The sequence below is a fragment of the Zymoseptoria tritici genome, chromosome 15, assembly GCF_000219625.1.
Source record: "Zymoseptoria tritici IPO323 chromosome 15, whole genome shotgun sequence".
In the NCBI taxonomy this organism is placed as follows: Eukaryota; Fungi; Ascomycota; class Dothideomycetes; order Mycosphaerellales; family Mycosphaerellaceae; genus Zymoseptoria; species Zymoseptoria tritici.
In genome coordinates, this window is record NC_018204.1 from 503,204 (window position 1) to 519,771 (window position 16,568).

General features: G+C 52.8%; 3 protein-coding genes across 3 annotated transcripts; 1 reads left to right on the forward strand and 2 right to left on the reverse strand.

Moving 5' to 3' along the window:
• Window positions 1–10,616: 10,616 nt before the first annotated feature.
• MYCGRDRAFT_106622 (uncharacterized protein) lies at window positions 10,617–11,220 on the forward strand (the record flags this gene model as incomplete). The annotated part of the gene is made up of 1 exon (XM_003847298.1): window positions 10,617–11,220. The coding sequence occupies one exon, from the start codon at window positions 10,842–10,844 to the stop codon at window positions 11,175–11,177; it is 336 nt and encodes a 111-aa protein (XP_003847346.1).
• A 2,553-nt stretch (window positions 11,221–13,773) lies between these two features.
• MYCGRDRAFT_97693 (uncharacterized protein) lies at window positions 13,774–14,626 on the reverse strand (the record flags this gene model as incomplete). The annotated part of the gene is made up of 2 exons (XM_003847306.1): window positions 13,774–13,971; window positions 14,144–14,626. The coding sequence occupies 2 exons, from the start codon at window positions 14,624–14,626 to the stop codon at window positions 13,774–13,776; spliced, it is 681 nt and encodes a 226-aa protein (XP_003847354.1).
• Window positions 14,627–15,251: 625 nt separating this feature from the next.
• On the reverse strand, window positions 15,252–16,239 carry MYCGRDRAFT_97694 (uncharacterized protein; the record flags this gene model as incomplete). Its single annotated transcript, XM_003847305.1, has 2 exons — window positions 15,252–15,370; window positions 16,056–16,239. The coding sequence occupies 2 exons, from the start codon at window positions 16,237–16,239 to the stop codon at window positions 15,252–15,254; spliced, it is 303 nt and encodes a 100-aa protein (XP_003847353.1).
• Between the last annotated feature and the right edge of the window lie 329 nt (window positions 16,240–16,568).

The following is a 16,568-nucleotide window of genomic DNA, read 5'->3' on the forward strand; positions in this document are numbered from 1 at the left end:
ACGCGAGAGGACAGAGATACTTGTTGATGGAAGTGCCTGCAAGACTATCCAAGCAGGAATAGTACCGTCGGTTCTCTAGCTTAGACCGCGCAACCCAAGCCATCGGGAGCCGCGTTGTGGAAGGGGAGAGTAAACGTTTGTATCAATCGGGATGCAAGGCGGGAAAGCGAGCGAGGATCGGAATGAAGTCGAGAGCGATCGCAACCCTTCCAGAACGTGGAATCTTGAACCAAAACATGTAAGTAAGAGTGTATAAAGCAGGATGTAGCTTGCGAATGAAGAAGGACCGCTAAGCCTGCTTCAAGGCACACCGAGACACCTACAATCATTCGGCAACTATCGGTTGCGCTTGTCGACTCCCGGGAGGGAAGTCTGTGAATATCTATGCAGTGTTATCGCTCGCGTTAGCACAACGCGACACAGCAATTGAGGGAATAACCGGGTGTCGGCCAGCATGATCCATCCCACAACGTGATGAAGTCCAATCCCGGTCTTCGAATCACGGCCTCATCGCCGCAGTCCACCATATCTCATACCTCCTCCCCTGCTCAACGCGTGTCGTCCACGTTGATCATTTCCGGAACGATGCTTGTTTGCCACACTCCACATCAGTCCGGGATCGCAAAGCGTAGTCCCAGGTGGCGCATCCGATCAGGAAGAGTAGCAACAATAAGACGCAGTGCAGCCTTTGGGGAATATCATCAAAAATACTCCACTGCTTGATCCACCGCCTGGATGATCTCTGCGGGAGGGCCTTGTGGTACGATGGAGACAGATCCACATGCATTGGCGGTGAAGCAAAAACGCCGCACAGCAGAGACCTCCCAGATTATACGGAGGACTTCCACTTGCGCCAGTTGGTGTCCACGTCCAGGATTTTGGGAGATGCTTAAAAAAGACCGTCCGTGACTCCGAGTGAGTTGCCGTCAGCTTTCGGGACGCCCGGAGCTGGTTTCATCGAAGCGTGTAGTGTCCAATCGAGAGTCAAACGCACCCGTCCACGACGTAAAGGCTGAACAAAAACATGACTTCCTGGATCTGGGTGTGAAAGGCCGGCGATTTGGGTGTGGTTGGCGTGCCGCTGGCTAGGCGTTTCAAAGTGTCGAGGTGCCTGGAGTGGAGTGTTAGTTGTATGCTTGAGACTAAGACCGTGTGCAGCCCCTACGCAACACTGCCCTCTAAGATTCCCCTCGCAGATGGATTGTATGCAAAGAACATGCGACTGCAATAGAAGCACTTCATGCTCATTTCGAGCCTCGTAACATCGATCGATGTCTTCTCTCTTGGCGTGGAAAAGGCTTCAATACCGTGCAGAGCCTGCTCCATGTTACCAGCTTTCAGAAGCGTCACAGAGAGGTATAGCACATCGTGCAGCAGTCCGTGGTGTGTGAGGATGCTTGGACGAAGAAGGTCCAGTTGTGATTGGCCTTGTCCGGGCTTCCAGGATACACCTCGCAGGGGTCGACTCGAACATATTCAATAGTTCGAACAGCGCCGTACATTGACTTGTGCCACCGGCCGAAATGTTCACTCGCGCGGAGATGACGCCGAGCCAGACGACATTGGGTGGTCTCTTTTCGATGGGCAAGCGTCCGGAACAACTCCACGAGGTTTTCCGGCAACATGTCCCACGGATCCCAGTGCCATTCTCTGGCCGAACGGATCTCGAATTGGCGTGACCATGTCGATACATACGTTGGACCGTTCGCGCCAACAATACGGACGGGAGTACTTGCGGACGACTCGTCAAACCATGGATGGCTTCACCCCGCACAGCATAATGGTGTGCTCCCATCTTTCCGCCTTCGATCGCGAATTCTTCATTTGCCAGCACAATTCCAGCGACGACAACATTTCCCATGAGATTGAAGATGCGAGCCAGGAGGAGGTGGAAATGTCCTGTAGGAGGATTCGCCGTCGGACGGCACGGGATGTTTCGAAGGTGAGGATGTTCAATCAAAGTTTCAAGGCTCACTCTAGACGATCCCTGTTTTTCCCCGCAGCGCTAGTCGACTCCCTGTTTTTCCCCGCAGCGCTAGTCGAAATCCCTGTATTTCCCCACAGGACGTGAGGAATCAGAAATTACTACTTCGCAGCTGACCTTCCGCGGCAGTACAATAGAGGACAAGGCATTGTAGCAGACGAAGCCTGCTACCATCTAAAAGAGGGCAAGAGAAAGCAGATGCGTGAGGATGCAGGGACGTACCAGCGAGCGGAAGACCTTAACAATGCGTGTTGAGCTGACATGAACCCAGACCAGTAGGACAGCCGGACGAGACTTACGAATGAGTCGAGTGGAAAACAGATTCGATGGGGCTCTCTCTAACGCATTTGATCCTGCACGTCACACCACAAGGTGGTGGAGCAACAAGCCTTTGACGCAGATCTTGCTGTCTCGCAAGCTCTCGGCGAAAATCCAAGAGTCCTGCGGACAAGCACTACCCGTCACAATTCCGTCTACCTCTCCGCTACCATCTCCAGACGACTCTTGTCTTGACGCCAAGTTCGACACAGACGCCGCCTCCAACGTCACCCCAACAAGCTTTCGACACATCTTTTGGCAAGAACGTCTTACCTTCTTAAGCGAGCGTCTTGACCTTAGTCGAACTGTAGACGAAAGCAAAGATAGGCAGATGCCGGACCAAAACGCCCATTCCCTCGACAGACTTACTTTCCCTCCGCTAGACCATGCTACAGCACCTCTCGAAAGGACCGGATGTTGTCCGTCGCCGCGTACTGAGACTCTCCTTTACAGCAGCTTCTGCGTTGCATCCGATGTGGTATCTGCCACATACTTCGCCAGGAGAAGACATCCATGGCGTGTCTCGCGGTGAGACACCAATCTCAATGCCCAACAAGTGCTTGAACTACACCGTAGGCACCTGTAACAACATGTCTGATCCCTAATTCATAGTTGTGAGCATTCTTATATAGAGAGGCGCATGCCCTCGCCAAAAAAAGACAATCGACAGCTCATATACCTCGTCCACTAGCAATTTCAACCACACACGTCAACTCCTCAACAACAGAAGACCATGCCACCAGTGCAATTTGTGCAGCCAGCAGACGGAAACGGTCAGAACCTCATCCTCGTGTTAGAAAAACGAGTGTTGATTGCTTAACTATCGAAGGGAAAACGAGCGGCTATTTATGTGCGTAGCTTCCGCATCTGGAAGGTTCCACAAGGCGTTAGCTTGCGTCAGCGCCTACGCAATCGCTTGCGTAATCGAAGTGAAGTGAATGTTCGATTAATTTCCAACACTCCCCCTACTTCCTAAACCGGAAGGATTAGGAAGTTCCTTTCGTCTTCGTATATCCCAATAAGCGAACGTTCTCGATGTGTTTAACCTTAGGTAAAGGCTTCGTAAGGCAGTCGGCTAGTATCTCTTTAGTAGGACAGTAAGAGATACTAATCGTTTCGTCATCGGCTAGCTCTCGTACGTAGTAGAGTGCTACATCTAAGTGCTTCGTCCGGGAGTGGAACTCGGGGTTCTTAACTAAGGCTAGCGAGGCCTCGTTATCGCCGTATAGGCGTATAGAACCCGTAGGATAGCGTATTTGCTCGAGGAATCGCTTTATCTAAACGGCCTCTTTCGAAGCATATCCGAGAGAGATATACTCGGCTTCGGTCGTAGAAGTCGATACGCTACGTTGTAGCTTCGAGGACCAACTTATCGTCCCGTTAGCTAGCTTAAATACGTAGCCTATTGTCGACTTTCTAGTCGTAGAGTCCGCGGCGTAGTCCGAATTAGCGTATCCTATCGGCTCGCTATTTCCTTTAGGAGTAAAGCGGATAGCGAGATCCCGGGTCGTTCCTAAGTACTTTAGGACGTAGAGAGCAGCCTCGAAGTGCCTCTTAGTCGGGTTTATCGAGTACTGGCTTAGCCGTTGCGTTACGAACGCTATATCGGCTCTAGTAGCTCGAATAAGCCAATTTAGCTTCCCGACTAGTCTCCTATACTCCCTGTCGTCGGTAGGGGTATCCGTAGGTTCTCGGGGCGTAAGAGAAGTATATCCCGCGGCCGGTATATACGTAGATCGACCCGTTGTCTCTAGATCGAACTCCCGAAGCGTCTCTTCGATATAGTGCTTTTGATCGATTACTATCGATCCGTCGGCTTCGTAGTCGATCCGTATACCAAGTAGGTATCTCGCAAGACCTAGATCCTTCATTTTGAATCGATCCGTAAGCTTACGCTTAAGAGAGACGATTTCCCCTTCGTCTTTCGCGAGTATAAGAAGGTCGTCGACGTAGAGAGCTACGATAACGGTCCCGTCCTTAGATATAAAGACGGACTGGTCGGCGGGGATAGCGTTAAGTCCGAGTTCTTCGAAGAAGGTAGTTATAAGCCTGTTCCAGTTACAGCCGCTTTGTTTTAGACCGTAAAGGCCTCGACGAAGGCGAATAACCTGTCCTTCCCCTATATCTAGACCTTCCGGAGGTTCTAGATATATTTCCTCGTCGAGAGGCCCTTCGAGATAGGCCGTAACGACGTCTATTTGGTGTATAACTAGTCCTCGTATAGCTGTAATAGCTAAGAGGAGTAGTAGACTCTCGAGGCGAACTACGGGACTAAACGTTTCGGTATAGTCTAGCCCGTATCGTTGCGTATATCCCTTGCCGACAACTCGAGCCTTATACTTGTCGATTTGCCCGTTAGGTAAGGTCTTAAGCTTAAAGATCCACTTCGATCCTATTAGCTTAATAGCCTTCCCTCCCTTCGGACGAGGTACTATCTCGAGCGTTCCCGTAGATAATAGAGACGTTAGCTCGCTATCGATAGCTTGCTTCCACTCTCGCTTCTCTTTACTCGATATAGCCTCGTCGTACGTCTTCGGAGTAGCTACTATAGTCGTAAGAGAGTAGTCTACTTTCCGGGCTTCGTACCTATCGGGTTCTCTTCTTTCCCGACTAGGATAGCGGCTCGTTCGATTCGTAGTCTCTTCGTCGTCTCTACTAGGCTGTCCGTTAGCCGTAGTAGTCGTAGTAGCCCCTCGAGGGCGTACTACTATCGTATCGTCTTCGGTATCGTTCGTAGCGTCGAAACGATCGTTCGTAGCTACTTCCTCGTTAATATCGAGCTCGAAGTCGATCTCCTCGGGCGTCCTAGGTACGGTCTCGATAGGTACTTGCTCGTTAAGTACCGTATCCGTAGGATAGAAGACGTCTCCCCCTCGTTTCTCTTCGAAGAAGCGAATAGAGCTAGCTAACTTAATAGCTTTCGTTCGAGGGTTAAAGATCCGGTACTGCTTCGTCGAAGGACTATATCCGACAAAGATCCTGCTATAGGATCGATCGTCTAGCTTACTATCCCTCTTCTCGTTAGGGATATAAGGGTAAGCTAAACAGCCGAATACTCGAAGGTGTTGTCCGCTAGGTTTCGTACCGGTAAATAGCTCTTCGGGGGTCTTCTCTTCGCCTTTCCTCGGAGTTCGATTGCGTAAGTAACAAGCCGTAGCGATAGCCTCGCCCTAAAGGAATTTAGGAAGCCTCGCGCCTCCTAGAAGCGATCTAGCTAAGGTAGTAAGCGTACGGTTCTGTCTCTCGGCTACGCCGTTTTGTTCGGGCGTATACGGGATTGTTATCTCGATCCGTACGTCTTCGAAGACGTCCCTTAGTTTAAGGAACTCCTTAGCGTTATCGGCTCGAAGAGAGATAAGGCGGGCTAGCGTTTCGCTGCTCTCTCGCTCGGCTATACGCCGCCAAAGACGTAGGCGGGTATATACCTCGGACCGGGTCTTACAAAGCTCTATCCAACTTTTACGGGAGTAGTCGTCCGTAATAGTAAGGATATATCGATTGCCGGCGAGGGTCTTATATTTATAAGGCCCCTAAAAGTCGATATAGACTCGTTCGAGAGGTTTAGTAGCTCTCTCAGCCGGTTTTCGGCTTTGTTGTCGAGTTGCCTTCGATAATTCGCAGGTGTCGCAGACCTCCTTAAGAGGAGATAGCGTAGGAAGGCCGGATAGTCCCTTAGGAGCTATAACGAGCTTATCGTTTCCCGGGTGTCTAAGGCGCCGGTGCCAAAGTATAGAGTCTTCCGTAGACTCTTTCGACTCCGTAGTAGCTACTCGGGAAGCTATAGTTTCTCTAAGGACGTAGGTACGTCCTTGTCTATAGCTAGTAGCTAAAAGATCGTTGTTTCGGCGGATTTCGGCTTTCTCTTTACCGAATAGAGTCGATATCCCTTTGTCGGCGAGCTAGCTTATCGAGAGGAGGTTATAACCGATGTCGGGGACGTATAGTACATCGGAGAGAGCTACTACCTTAGTAGGTAGCTCTATTCTCGCCGTCCCTTTACCTACGATATCGAGCTCTTTACGGTTAGCAATAGTAACCGTACCGCTCTGTTCGTTTAAGGAAACGAACTTCGACTTATCGTAGGTAATATGCTACGAGCACCCGGAGTCTAGGATCTAATCCGGCGATTTCGAGTCGTCTTTATTCGACGATATAACGGTCCAAGCTTCGGCCGTTACCGTATGCGCTTCTTCGGGCTTCCCCGGTCTCGTAGACTCCTTTTCTTTCTTTATTCGGGTGCGGCATTTGGCGATAAAGTGTCCTCGCTTCTTGCAATAGAAGCATTCTTTATCTTTCTTCGATTTCGGCTTAGAATCCTTAGATTCTATCGATTGTTTCGATCGGTTCGGCCGGTAGTTCGACGTAGTTGCTCGGGCGAGGACCTCTTCCGTTTCTGCTTCGAGTGCGTACTCGGTTTCCTTAAGACGATTAACGATATCGTCGTAGGAAAGCTTCGAAAGGCCGGCAGCCTTTAAGGCGAAAACCGTAGACTTATACTCTTCTCTAAGCGTCTTTAAGAGTATAGTCTTCTTGATCGAGTCGGAGGGCGCTTTGTTAGCGCTAAGAACCCGCACTTAGTTCTGCATAGTCGTAAGTTTAGACGCCGTAGTATCGATAGACGTCGTAAATTTCATTCCGAAGAAGTTCGAAAGAATCGATTATACTCGCTCCTCGCTAGTCGTTTCGCAGACTGCCTTTAGCTTCTGTATACATTCCCGAGCTGTAGTAAGCCCAAGAAGGTGTACACGATAGCTAGATCCTGCTGCCGTCTTTATAAGAGCTCGAGCTTTAGCGTCGTTCTTCTTTAACTCCGCTTTTTCGCTCTCCGTAGCTCTAGACGGGATGCCGTCCTGTACGACGCCGAGTAGTCCTTTAGACTCGAGAACGTCTTTAAGAAGATCGCTCTATTCGAGCCAATTGTCCTTAGACAGCTCGGGGATTCGGGAAGAGACCTTATCGTCGGTAAGGTCCGTCATGTTCGGCGTCGAATATTTTCGCGAGTATCGATCGGATCGTTACGATTTTGACACGGTTGGATTCGCGCGGTCTTGTTCTTTTAGACCGGAAATTTCCGTTGTTATGCGGCGTCGCGGCGTTGCGTAGTTGTGCGTCGAATCGATGTTGTCGAATTTTTAGGTCGAATGTCCAGAGGTATAGTCGGGAGGTAAGGTTCGAATTTGGGTTTGCGGAAAACTGCCCGTTTGGGTTTGGGCTCGAATTCGAATCCGGGGTTGCGAAGTCCGCTTTCGGACTAGTAGGCTTTCGAAATCCGGGGATTAGAGGGTTCTCGAATATTCGGGGGTGTTCTGAGATGTACAGCTTCGGTATTGCGCTGCTTCCGGGCTCATAACTGTTAGAAAAACGAGTGTTGATTGCTTAACTATCGAAGGGAAAACGAGCGGCTATTTATGTGCGTAGCTTCCGCATCTGGAAGGTTCCACAAGGCGTTAGCTTGCGTCAGCGCCTACGCAATCGCTTGCGTAATCGAAGTGAAGTGAATGTTCGATTAATTTCCAACACCTCGCAACGATCGCCACCATGACGATGCTCGCACTGTGCAGCCTCTATTTGCACTTCGCTCTCAACAATGGTAAGCACTCAACTCCTACGAACCTTGGAGAGTCTGTTAACAAAACCATGTGAAGCAGAGATGCCCGTTGAGATGGAGATGCACGCCGATCGTAGAGGAGCTTACTATCGTGCCGGGAGGGAACTCGTCCTTGCAGCGAACGATCTCGCCGCTACAGTGCAAGCAGTCTTACGGGTGTTGAAACGAATCAATACTATCCGCCAAATTCTTTCGGGTCAGCAATGATGTGCGAGGATGAAGACCTGACACTGAGAACGACTTGAGACATCGACGAGCACAGCCTAGTAACGCTCTCCGACGACTGCGCACTTGTCGAGGCGGCCACGGCGAGAACTAGCGCGGAACGGACATGAGAAGAATTAGCGCGGACGATCGAGGAGACGGATGAAATTATGGCGAGTCTGGTTGTCGACGGGAGGAAGAGGGGCCTGGGAAGAGTCTTGCGACAGATGAATTTGTATTAGCTAGAGGACAACGACATGAAGCATGGTCGATTTGCAGGATACAACTGGTTTTGTCGGAGAAGACTTCGGCTTCGATGGAGATCAGAAAGATGAGGAAGAGACGGACACTGAACAGGATGGAAATTGGCTTTGTCGGAAAGGATGAGGGAGACACTCCTGATGATGGATGGTTGCTTCATTCGAGTGTTAAACTTCGCCGCGCAAGCCTACTCCACAAGTATCCCGAACAAATCCTCAAGACCTGAACCTCTGCTCGACCGGCCTTTGATGAGCGCATTGTAATGCATTCACACTCCTCGTCACTAGGACGAGGGCGCGCGGGACTTACGGGGAGTTGATGATCCGCCGCAGATGTGTATTCGTGCCGAAGACATCAATAGGCTTGCTGGGATGTGGAAGGACGGAGACCATTTACAGCTTTCGATGATTCTGCGGGAATGATTCGTTCCGATGGTTGTCGTATGCTTGGGACTTTGCTGCAGCGGGTAATCTGGTGGCAATTGTCGAGACTGGTACCGTTCGCCTGTGAAGTCCGCTCAGAATATCTCGTTAATCTCGTATGAAAGCTGGTTAACGAAGTCGGACAGCGCCTTGTCGATCATTGGCGTGGATGCGGAAAGAGTGGGCCAGATGTCGAAAATGCGCGGGACCGGAGCTGATGGCTGTCCCGTATTCGTTCTCGTTGTCGGTGGGCACTCCATGTAAGCGGAGGCGCTGTTCGGAGGGCTCATCGGCAGTGCAAGAAAGAGAAACCATGGGGGCGTTGGAACGCGCTCTGGTTCCGTGGAATGGGATGAGGCTCGAGCGTGCGAGTGCCCCAGCACTCTTCGATCGAGGGCTGCAAAGGCGTCATTGTATACAGTAGGAGGTTTGCATCTCGAGCGAAGACTCTCCGGTGTGTCACTACCCCGGAATGCACCGAGGAGCCGCTGTCTTGCTGGACCGCCCTTGGAGCATCGAATGGAGGGTTGTAGAAGACTGTTAATCTCCGTGTTTGGGGAAGAGAAAGGGCTCAGTGAAGGAGCGACTTGCTGTAAATGGAAGGCGCAGTTGCAACCGACCGAGCAATCGACGTGCGTGGACGCATGTGAAGCTCCAGGCCCATTCGGGACAAGAGCTGCACGAGTTGTTCGCAGACGAGCCTGATGAAGTTTGTTAGCCGACATGCTGCGCTACCTCGTCACCCTCGCCAACATGCCTTGTCACTGTATGATTCAAATTGGTCGCGGGTAGGCCTGGGACTCGCGGTGTTTGCTTCTGGGAGACGATATTCAATTGGCTTGTGGGCGCAGTTGTGACTCTGTACGACTTGTTCTCTCCACCTTATTCTGCGCTTCTCGTTTGTGGTGCTTGCGAGACCCCAACACGCTCCTCGATGCCGTCGTTGGGCAGCGCAAGTACGAAAGCTGATGACGGTGGCTCGGAAGCGCTCCGGTTGTACGACTCCTCTTCTTCAGCTTCTCCTGCTCTTATTTTGCGGTGTTTGACTCGTCGCCGGATGATGCGGTCGGGTGGTAAACAATGCGATCGAGATCGAGGTTCGGGACGTTCTTCAGCGTAGCAGCCTGCTGACTAGCTACGAAGACTTTGGCGGCGCCGGCGTCCAGAAGATCGATAATATCCTGCTGTAAGTCCAGCCCGGATACCTCCAAGTGGACGGCATATCGGCCGACGGTGTCCTTTAGCAGTTGGAATGCAGTTTCGATGTTCGCGGGAGTGACAGTTGTCGCGAGGCCGCCAGCGTAGGCCACTTCCTTTGCATTTTCGATCTGTGCAAGGCCAGTGTACACGGAGCGGGAAAGTCTTGCTGCCGTAAGTCTTCAGCAAGGCCGTGCTGAAGTGAGTTCTCGATACGCTGCTCCATGCCATCGTCCTGTCGGACTGCGCGGATGGCGGCTCGAAAGAGGCGTAGATGTTCGGATCGCTCTGGTAGTCCTGGCTGACGTTGGGAACCTCCTGATACTGATCAAGCGATAGTGCGGCCAGGGCGGGACCATGTTCATGGAAATTTCGGTCATCATGGCACCCATCGTGCTGGAACAGCTGAGCTGTGCGTATCGGAACAGACTCTTGTTGGGATGAGGGTTGAAGCAGATACTTCGTTGTGAAGTGCTGGTGTTTTTGGAAGGTGGGAACTCCCGCCGGTAGAACTATCATCCCCGCAAAGCCGGAGAACATCCTCACCACATCACCAGTACTCACACTCACTGGCACGCTCACAAGACGCCGTCAACGCACCTCACACACCGACTGCATCAACGTCTCCGCCAACCTTCATGCATCCTCCGCTCTGCTCAACGCTTACGATCCTATGACCAGATCCGCCGAACGGCCGACACACCTCCGTCTTCCACGAGCGACGATGCGCCCACCAACTCGACCGAGAGCATGTCTCGATGAAAGCGGCACGAGCCAGGTCCGGCACTGGCATTGATAAGTCCATCCATGAGCTCGAAAGTCAGACCGAAATCGGGGAGCGGAGGAGATGCCGAATGTGCTCGCAAGACATAAAACGAAGGCTGGGACACACACACACACACACACACACACACACGGAAGCCCCATCGAGCCCGTTACGACCACCTGCCGGTCGCACCCACCGACCAATGCTAAGAGGCACAACGGACCGGTGATGCGCTTCGCAATACCGAGCGATCATTCTCGAAGTGGCAACGAGGAGGGTGTGGACTTCACCGCGGAACTGCTGGACAAGGCGGACAAGGCGGACATTGAGCCCATGTTCGGGGAGGAGGTGCAGCGTTTGGTGGAAGCTAGTCCGGCGAAGAGTGGGAAGTTGCGCGCTGACAAGGTGATACCATAGCTTCACACTCGTGGTTGAGTGGACGCATGCCGCATTCCCGACTGCCGTTGTATTTAGAACTTCAGTATTGAGAGATTCACCCAGCTCGTTACTACATCGGTCAGCGCCATCGCACGATGAACATTTTGACAAGAACTCGAACTGGATAACCACGCGACGGCCCTTGAATCCTCCTGGAAGCTGCTTCTAGGCTTGAACTACGGCATCAGCATGCCAAATGCCGTCGAGGATGGGATTCTCATGATGCCTGGAGCAAGACCTATACGCGACGCTTCCATCTGGATTCGGAAGACTCGTTGGTTTCCGGAGGTGATTACATCTGCCCGAAAGGCTCTGCAGGAATCCTCTATCTGATACGAGACCAGGTGTGGACGTCCTGCTCGCTGAGACACAGCTCTAGATGAACTGCTTTGGTCCTGGGTCTTGCTCTGCGCACTTTGGGGATTCCTGACTTGCCAGGCTTGTCGCATTGGGCTTCTGTCAAGACGGCGATCCGTTCCTTCGGGATTTGTGAGTCTCAACGTGGCAGCACTTGCTTGGAAAGTAAATGTGTTGGATGATGGAGGCAGCAGGCCGTGACCGAGAGGACATCGAACTGGGACATCCGGACGAAGGTGTGCGAGGGAACAACGTAACACCGCCAATCGCAGCGACGGACAGGCCAACAAAGCACATCCTACTTGCAAGTTCCTCCCCACCGCGGACAGGCGCTACAACATGTACGACAACCACAGGCCTAGCCAGGTAGACGGTGACCTCGAGCAAACGTCAGTTCGAGAAGGAATGGAATTGTTAAGCGAGAGGCACGGCACTGGCGCTACATAAGCATGTACGATCACTATAGGTCTGGCGATGCCGACGGCGGCCTCGATCAAGTAAACTTTAGTTCGAGGAGAAATGGAGGTGTGTAGCCAGAGGGACGGCTATCGACTACTCGCAGTTGGCGATATCTGGCGCTTCTCGTTGACCTCCTTCCGGATCCATTCTTTAGTTCATGGACTCGGCAATGTGAAGACGAACAGCGCGAACGGGAGGAGGTACGTATCCTCTCCTTCTTATTGTCTATCCTTTTGCAAAGTAATCCTACTGACCCTCCTCCAGACCACTGCTGCGAAGTCTTCGACTACCTCGCCCCGACACCGATTTCTAGCATCGACATCGGGACGCTCACGTCCAAGGCCAGATTATCAATCGCTTCGCCCGCCCGCCCCTCCACTGAAATCTTTCAACTCTCCGGCCCACCCTCCTCCCCCGTCTCTACCGCGTTAGCTTCCCTCGAGCTACGCCTCCACCCTCAGATCCACCGTCCAACGACCCCGAAGCTGAAGAAGCTCCCTTCTCCGATATGTCTGAAGAAGGAGCGGAGGGCGGCAGGGAGAAGGGAGGCAGGGAGAAGGGAAGCAGGGAGGCAGGGAGGCAGGGAGGCAGGAGAAGGGAGGGAGTGAGAAGGGAGGGAGGGATCGCGACACTTTGCACCAAGAGTTATGGCAGAGATTGAGGATCGTATCGCCGGCGGAGCTAAATGCTGAAGCTGGACTGGACGATGCGACGCCGGCGGAGTCAAGAGCAGAGCCCGGGACGACAGGAGGCAAAGTCAATGGGTCATTACCAGAGGGCTACGATCTCGCGACGGTCAATCAAGTGCTGATGAAGAACAACCGACTTACGATCATACTACTCACAACGCTAGCCGTTTCTACGGCACTCGTCAGATCGCACAGTTAGAGGCGTACGGCAGGCGGCTATGGTGCAGCTGGATGCGAGATTCGCGGCGAGTGAGCTGAAGCTCCACGGCTGATGTTGAGTGCGAGCTGGTCGAGAGGCATCGTAGAAGAGGTCACCGAGCTGGACTTTGGTAAGGGGCGTTTTACTAGTTTCCTCGGCGAGGAATCGATATGCATCTATTATTGTTAAGCAGGATCGTTGTGGACGAGCCTTCTGCAATAGTCGTCATATGCTGCGGTCGAGGCGGATGGTGTGACGGCTATGTAGGAGTGTGAAGGGTAGATAGCGTGAATCAGATGTTGATTCTGCTGTAACGTTCATCGCATTGCAAGCCGAATCTACAATGTCAAGAGTAAGAGGAAGACGTGCGGACACGAAAAATGGAATTCTGATCGCGTAAAATCCCATATCAGTTCCCGTCCGTTCCCTTTCGTTGCGTTCGCAGATCGCGTGCATTCAATTCGTGAATGGTCCCTTCCGACGTCTCTGCATAAAGGAGGAGCACTGCTCTCGTCGATGGAGCATCTAAGTTGCCGTTCAATCGGAGGTGTATTGCCGCGCTTGAAGCGAAGTCGTTCAGCCGTGATCGCGGATCAGGCTCCACATCCACAATTAAGCAGCGTCATCGGGCGTGGACCGAGTCCAGTGCAGGAAAAGGGCGGAGATCTACCAGATGATCGGAGCGAACCATCGATTCCTTTGGCAAGCTTGACTTCGTCGGCGATCTCGACATCCTCCCCGTTGCTAGCTGCTCCGATGCAGGCACTTCTTACGTACTTACAGCACAAAGGCAGTCTTGTCGCGATCCTGTTCCCCGCACTGATCGCTGACCGAGTCGGTCTCCTTCTCACTGTCTTTAATATCCTCATGCTCAACGTGGCTCGTTTCCGACTGAGCCGGTGGCGCGAGCCACGTCCTCGACATCCTCGAAACATGCAGCGCCCTCAATACCCTCGACATCTTCAACACCCTCAACACCCTCAACTCCGGAACTCTCGTCTCCGGCCGATCCAGAGTTGTCCTGCACTTGCGGATGTGCCTTCTCGTCGAGCTCCATGGCGCTCACTCCCTCTTCCAATCCCCATCATAGCATAGAGCTCCGCGCTCACTGACCATGAAATCCTTCACAGGCCTACTAGTGACCTTCTACTCCACCTCGCGGAGTCCATGGCCGTCGCGCTTTCCCAAGATCTTGGCGATCTAGGATTTTGTGTGCTCGTGCTTGCTGTGCGGTCACCCACGATCGAGACCAGTAGCGTGCTCCCGACGACTCGGGTGCGCTCGACACCGATCCGCGGCGCGAAGACGAGGTGGCCGCTTATAAGTTGAATGTTGTTCGTGCAGGCGGTGTAGATGGAGTGGGGATTCAAGTCGCAGTATAGCTGGCCTTCACGCTCCCGGTCCTCCTTTTTCTTGAAAACTGGGTCATCCAGAACGAGGGCAGGGCGCGTGGCTGGCGGGCTTGCGGGCTGGAGGGTGCGGGTGTCTTTTGGTTGGCGCGACCTTGGTACGGGGGTCGTTGTTCGGATAACTCGCGGTCTTGGTGTGGGTGTCGTTGGTGGGCGGCTCGCGGACTTCTCGGTCCTCACAAACAAGCTGTCCTCGTTGTTCCCTGCCTGCCAAGACCCGTTCTCCGTTCCGTCTGGCTGCCGTCGCCTGTATACGCGGCGAGACTCCGCGCGTTCTGCAATGCGCTCCGCGGATCGTGTCTTGGTGCGCGCCATAACTTTGGGCGTCGGTCATGCGTTGAAGACCATCTGGTGTGTGTATGCGGAACTCGAAGAATGAGAGTGCGGTATGTCAGCAGTGAAAGTATGGAAGACTGCTCCTTTACCGAGCCCCTCTTCCTCGCCGCTCGATACTCTCACCCTAGCCCTTGCGTGTCACTTCCGCTGCTCCATCCCGCCGATGCCCGTCTTTTATGCTGTGGCAATCTGACCGGAACCGGCGGCGGCTGCATTTGGCGCAGCCGATTCCGTCAAGATGAGTCGGACGGTGGAAAGTGTCGATAATGGCCATGGCTGCTTCGTCGTCTTCTCCCAATGTCGCCTAAGCCACGTATCTGATGATCCTCCTCTTCCCACTCCTCTCTCCACACCCGCCTGTTCTTCCTTGGCGTGCCACGATCAATCATCTCCTCCTCGACTACCGCAGAGTGGATAGCATTGACGCGGCATCGGCAGGACTGAAGGCTCAAATCGGGGCATTTCGTGGGGCGTTGAGAGCGGAGCTGAAGAGGTCGGCCATCGCGATGCAGGAGGTCTCGGAGAATTGGCAGCAGTGAGATGACGGACTCGAGATTGGAGTCCTTGAATGATGTAAAGTGCTGTGAAGCCATCTTGATGCCTGTCAAGGAGCGCGGAGACATGGCATGCGCTGCGAGCGAATGGCGTGGAGTGAAACTTCGGTCGTGGAGTGAAAGTTCGGTAGGCGGGTGAGAGTTCGATGGACTGGCGCATGTCGGTGATCTGGTGGAATGTGGGTGTAGAGAAGAGTGTGCATGAGTCGAACAGGAGGGCAGTATTCTGTTCGGGAACCCCATGTTTGTTCTCCGCATTCTGCACCAAACCTCTGCTTTTCTCCGCGTTCCAATCTGCAAGTCGCGCGACGACACTTCCACCTCTCATCAAGCCCTCAAACTACTATCTGTAGTACTCCGAACTCGCCATCATCTCGCATCATCATCATCATCATCGTCATCTCACTCCTCATCTCACTCATCACCTGACCATTCGCATACCGACCAATAATCGACCAAAGTCTCACCCGAAATCGGTCGTCGCGCCCGTGCTGAGCTCCCCAACAATCGCCGCTCTCCAGCATACAAGCCGGCGACTAGCTACGAAGACCATAAAAGCGGCGACGACAAGCACGACAGCGATGACGATAACGACCACGAGCCTTGCCCGACTCCGAGCTCTAATCCCTCCAAACCGCTACCACCATCGAAGGCGCACGCCTTCACACGAAGAAGAGCAGGCAGACGGAGACCAAGGAAAAGAGGAAGACGGGACATTCACCTCTTCTCAATGATCTCCCGTGATGAAGAGATACAGACTAGAAGACGTGTTGGAACTGCCAGAAGCCAAACAGGCGCGTACTTCATCGCCCGAAAGAACACCTACGGACAATTACATACATCACATTTCGTACCTTTCTCGGCGCAATTGCAACCTGGCTGTATATGTATATGCAATCCCGAGTCCCAGCCTCCGTTGCAAAGTGTTGGCGAACGGTGGATCCACACGACAGCTGTCGACCTCGTTTGCTCGTAGAGGTATAGGTACAGGAAGCGAGAGCGCAAAGGGATAGAATGTCCCTCCTCATCGACGGACATGTAGGGCGCTGCGTATGCCGAATTTATGCACAAATGAATCGCAGCTGTCGATGGTCATTTGCATCGGTGTCGTCGTTGTCGTCGTCGTCGCCATCATCGTCATTTATCATTGTTATCATTAGAGGAGAAGTAACTCCGTTTTGTCAAACGTAGGAGGTCCAGTAGGAGTGTAGTGGAGAGGGTTTTAGGGCATGCAACCGGTAGAAACTCTACCGTAGTTAGCAAAACCTACGCTCCGGCCAAAGCCTCGAGGAGTGAGCTTACGAAGCTCACGAAGCTTTTAAAGCCTGGTCTGTGCTTTTGATGACGCCGTCGCTTCGCTTACTCCA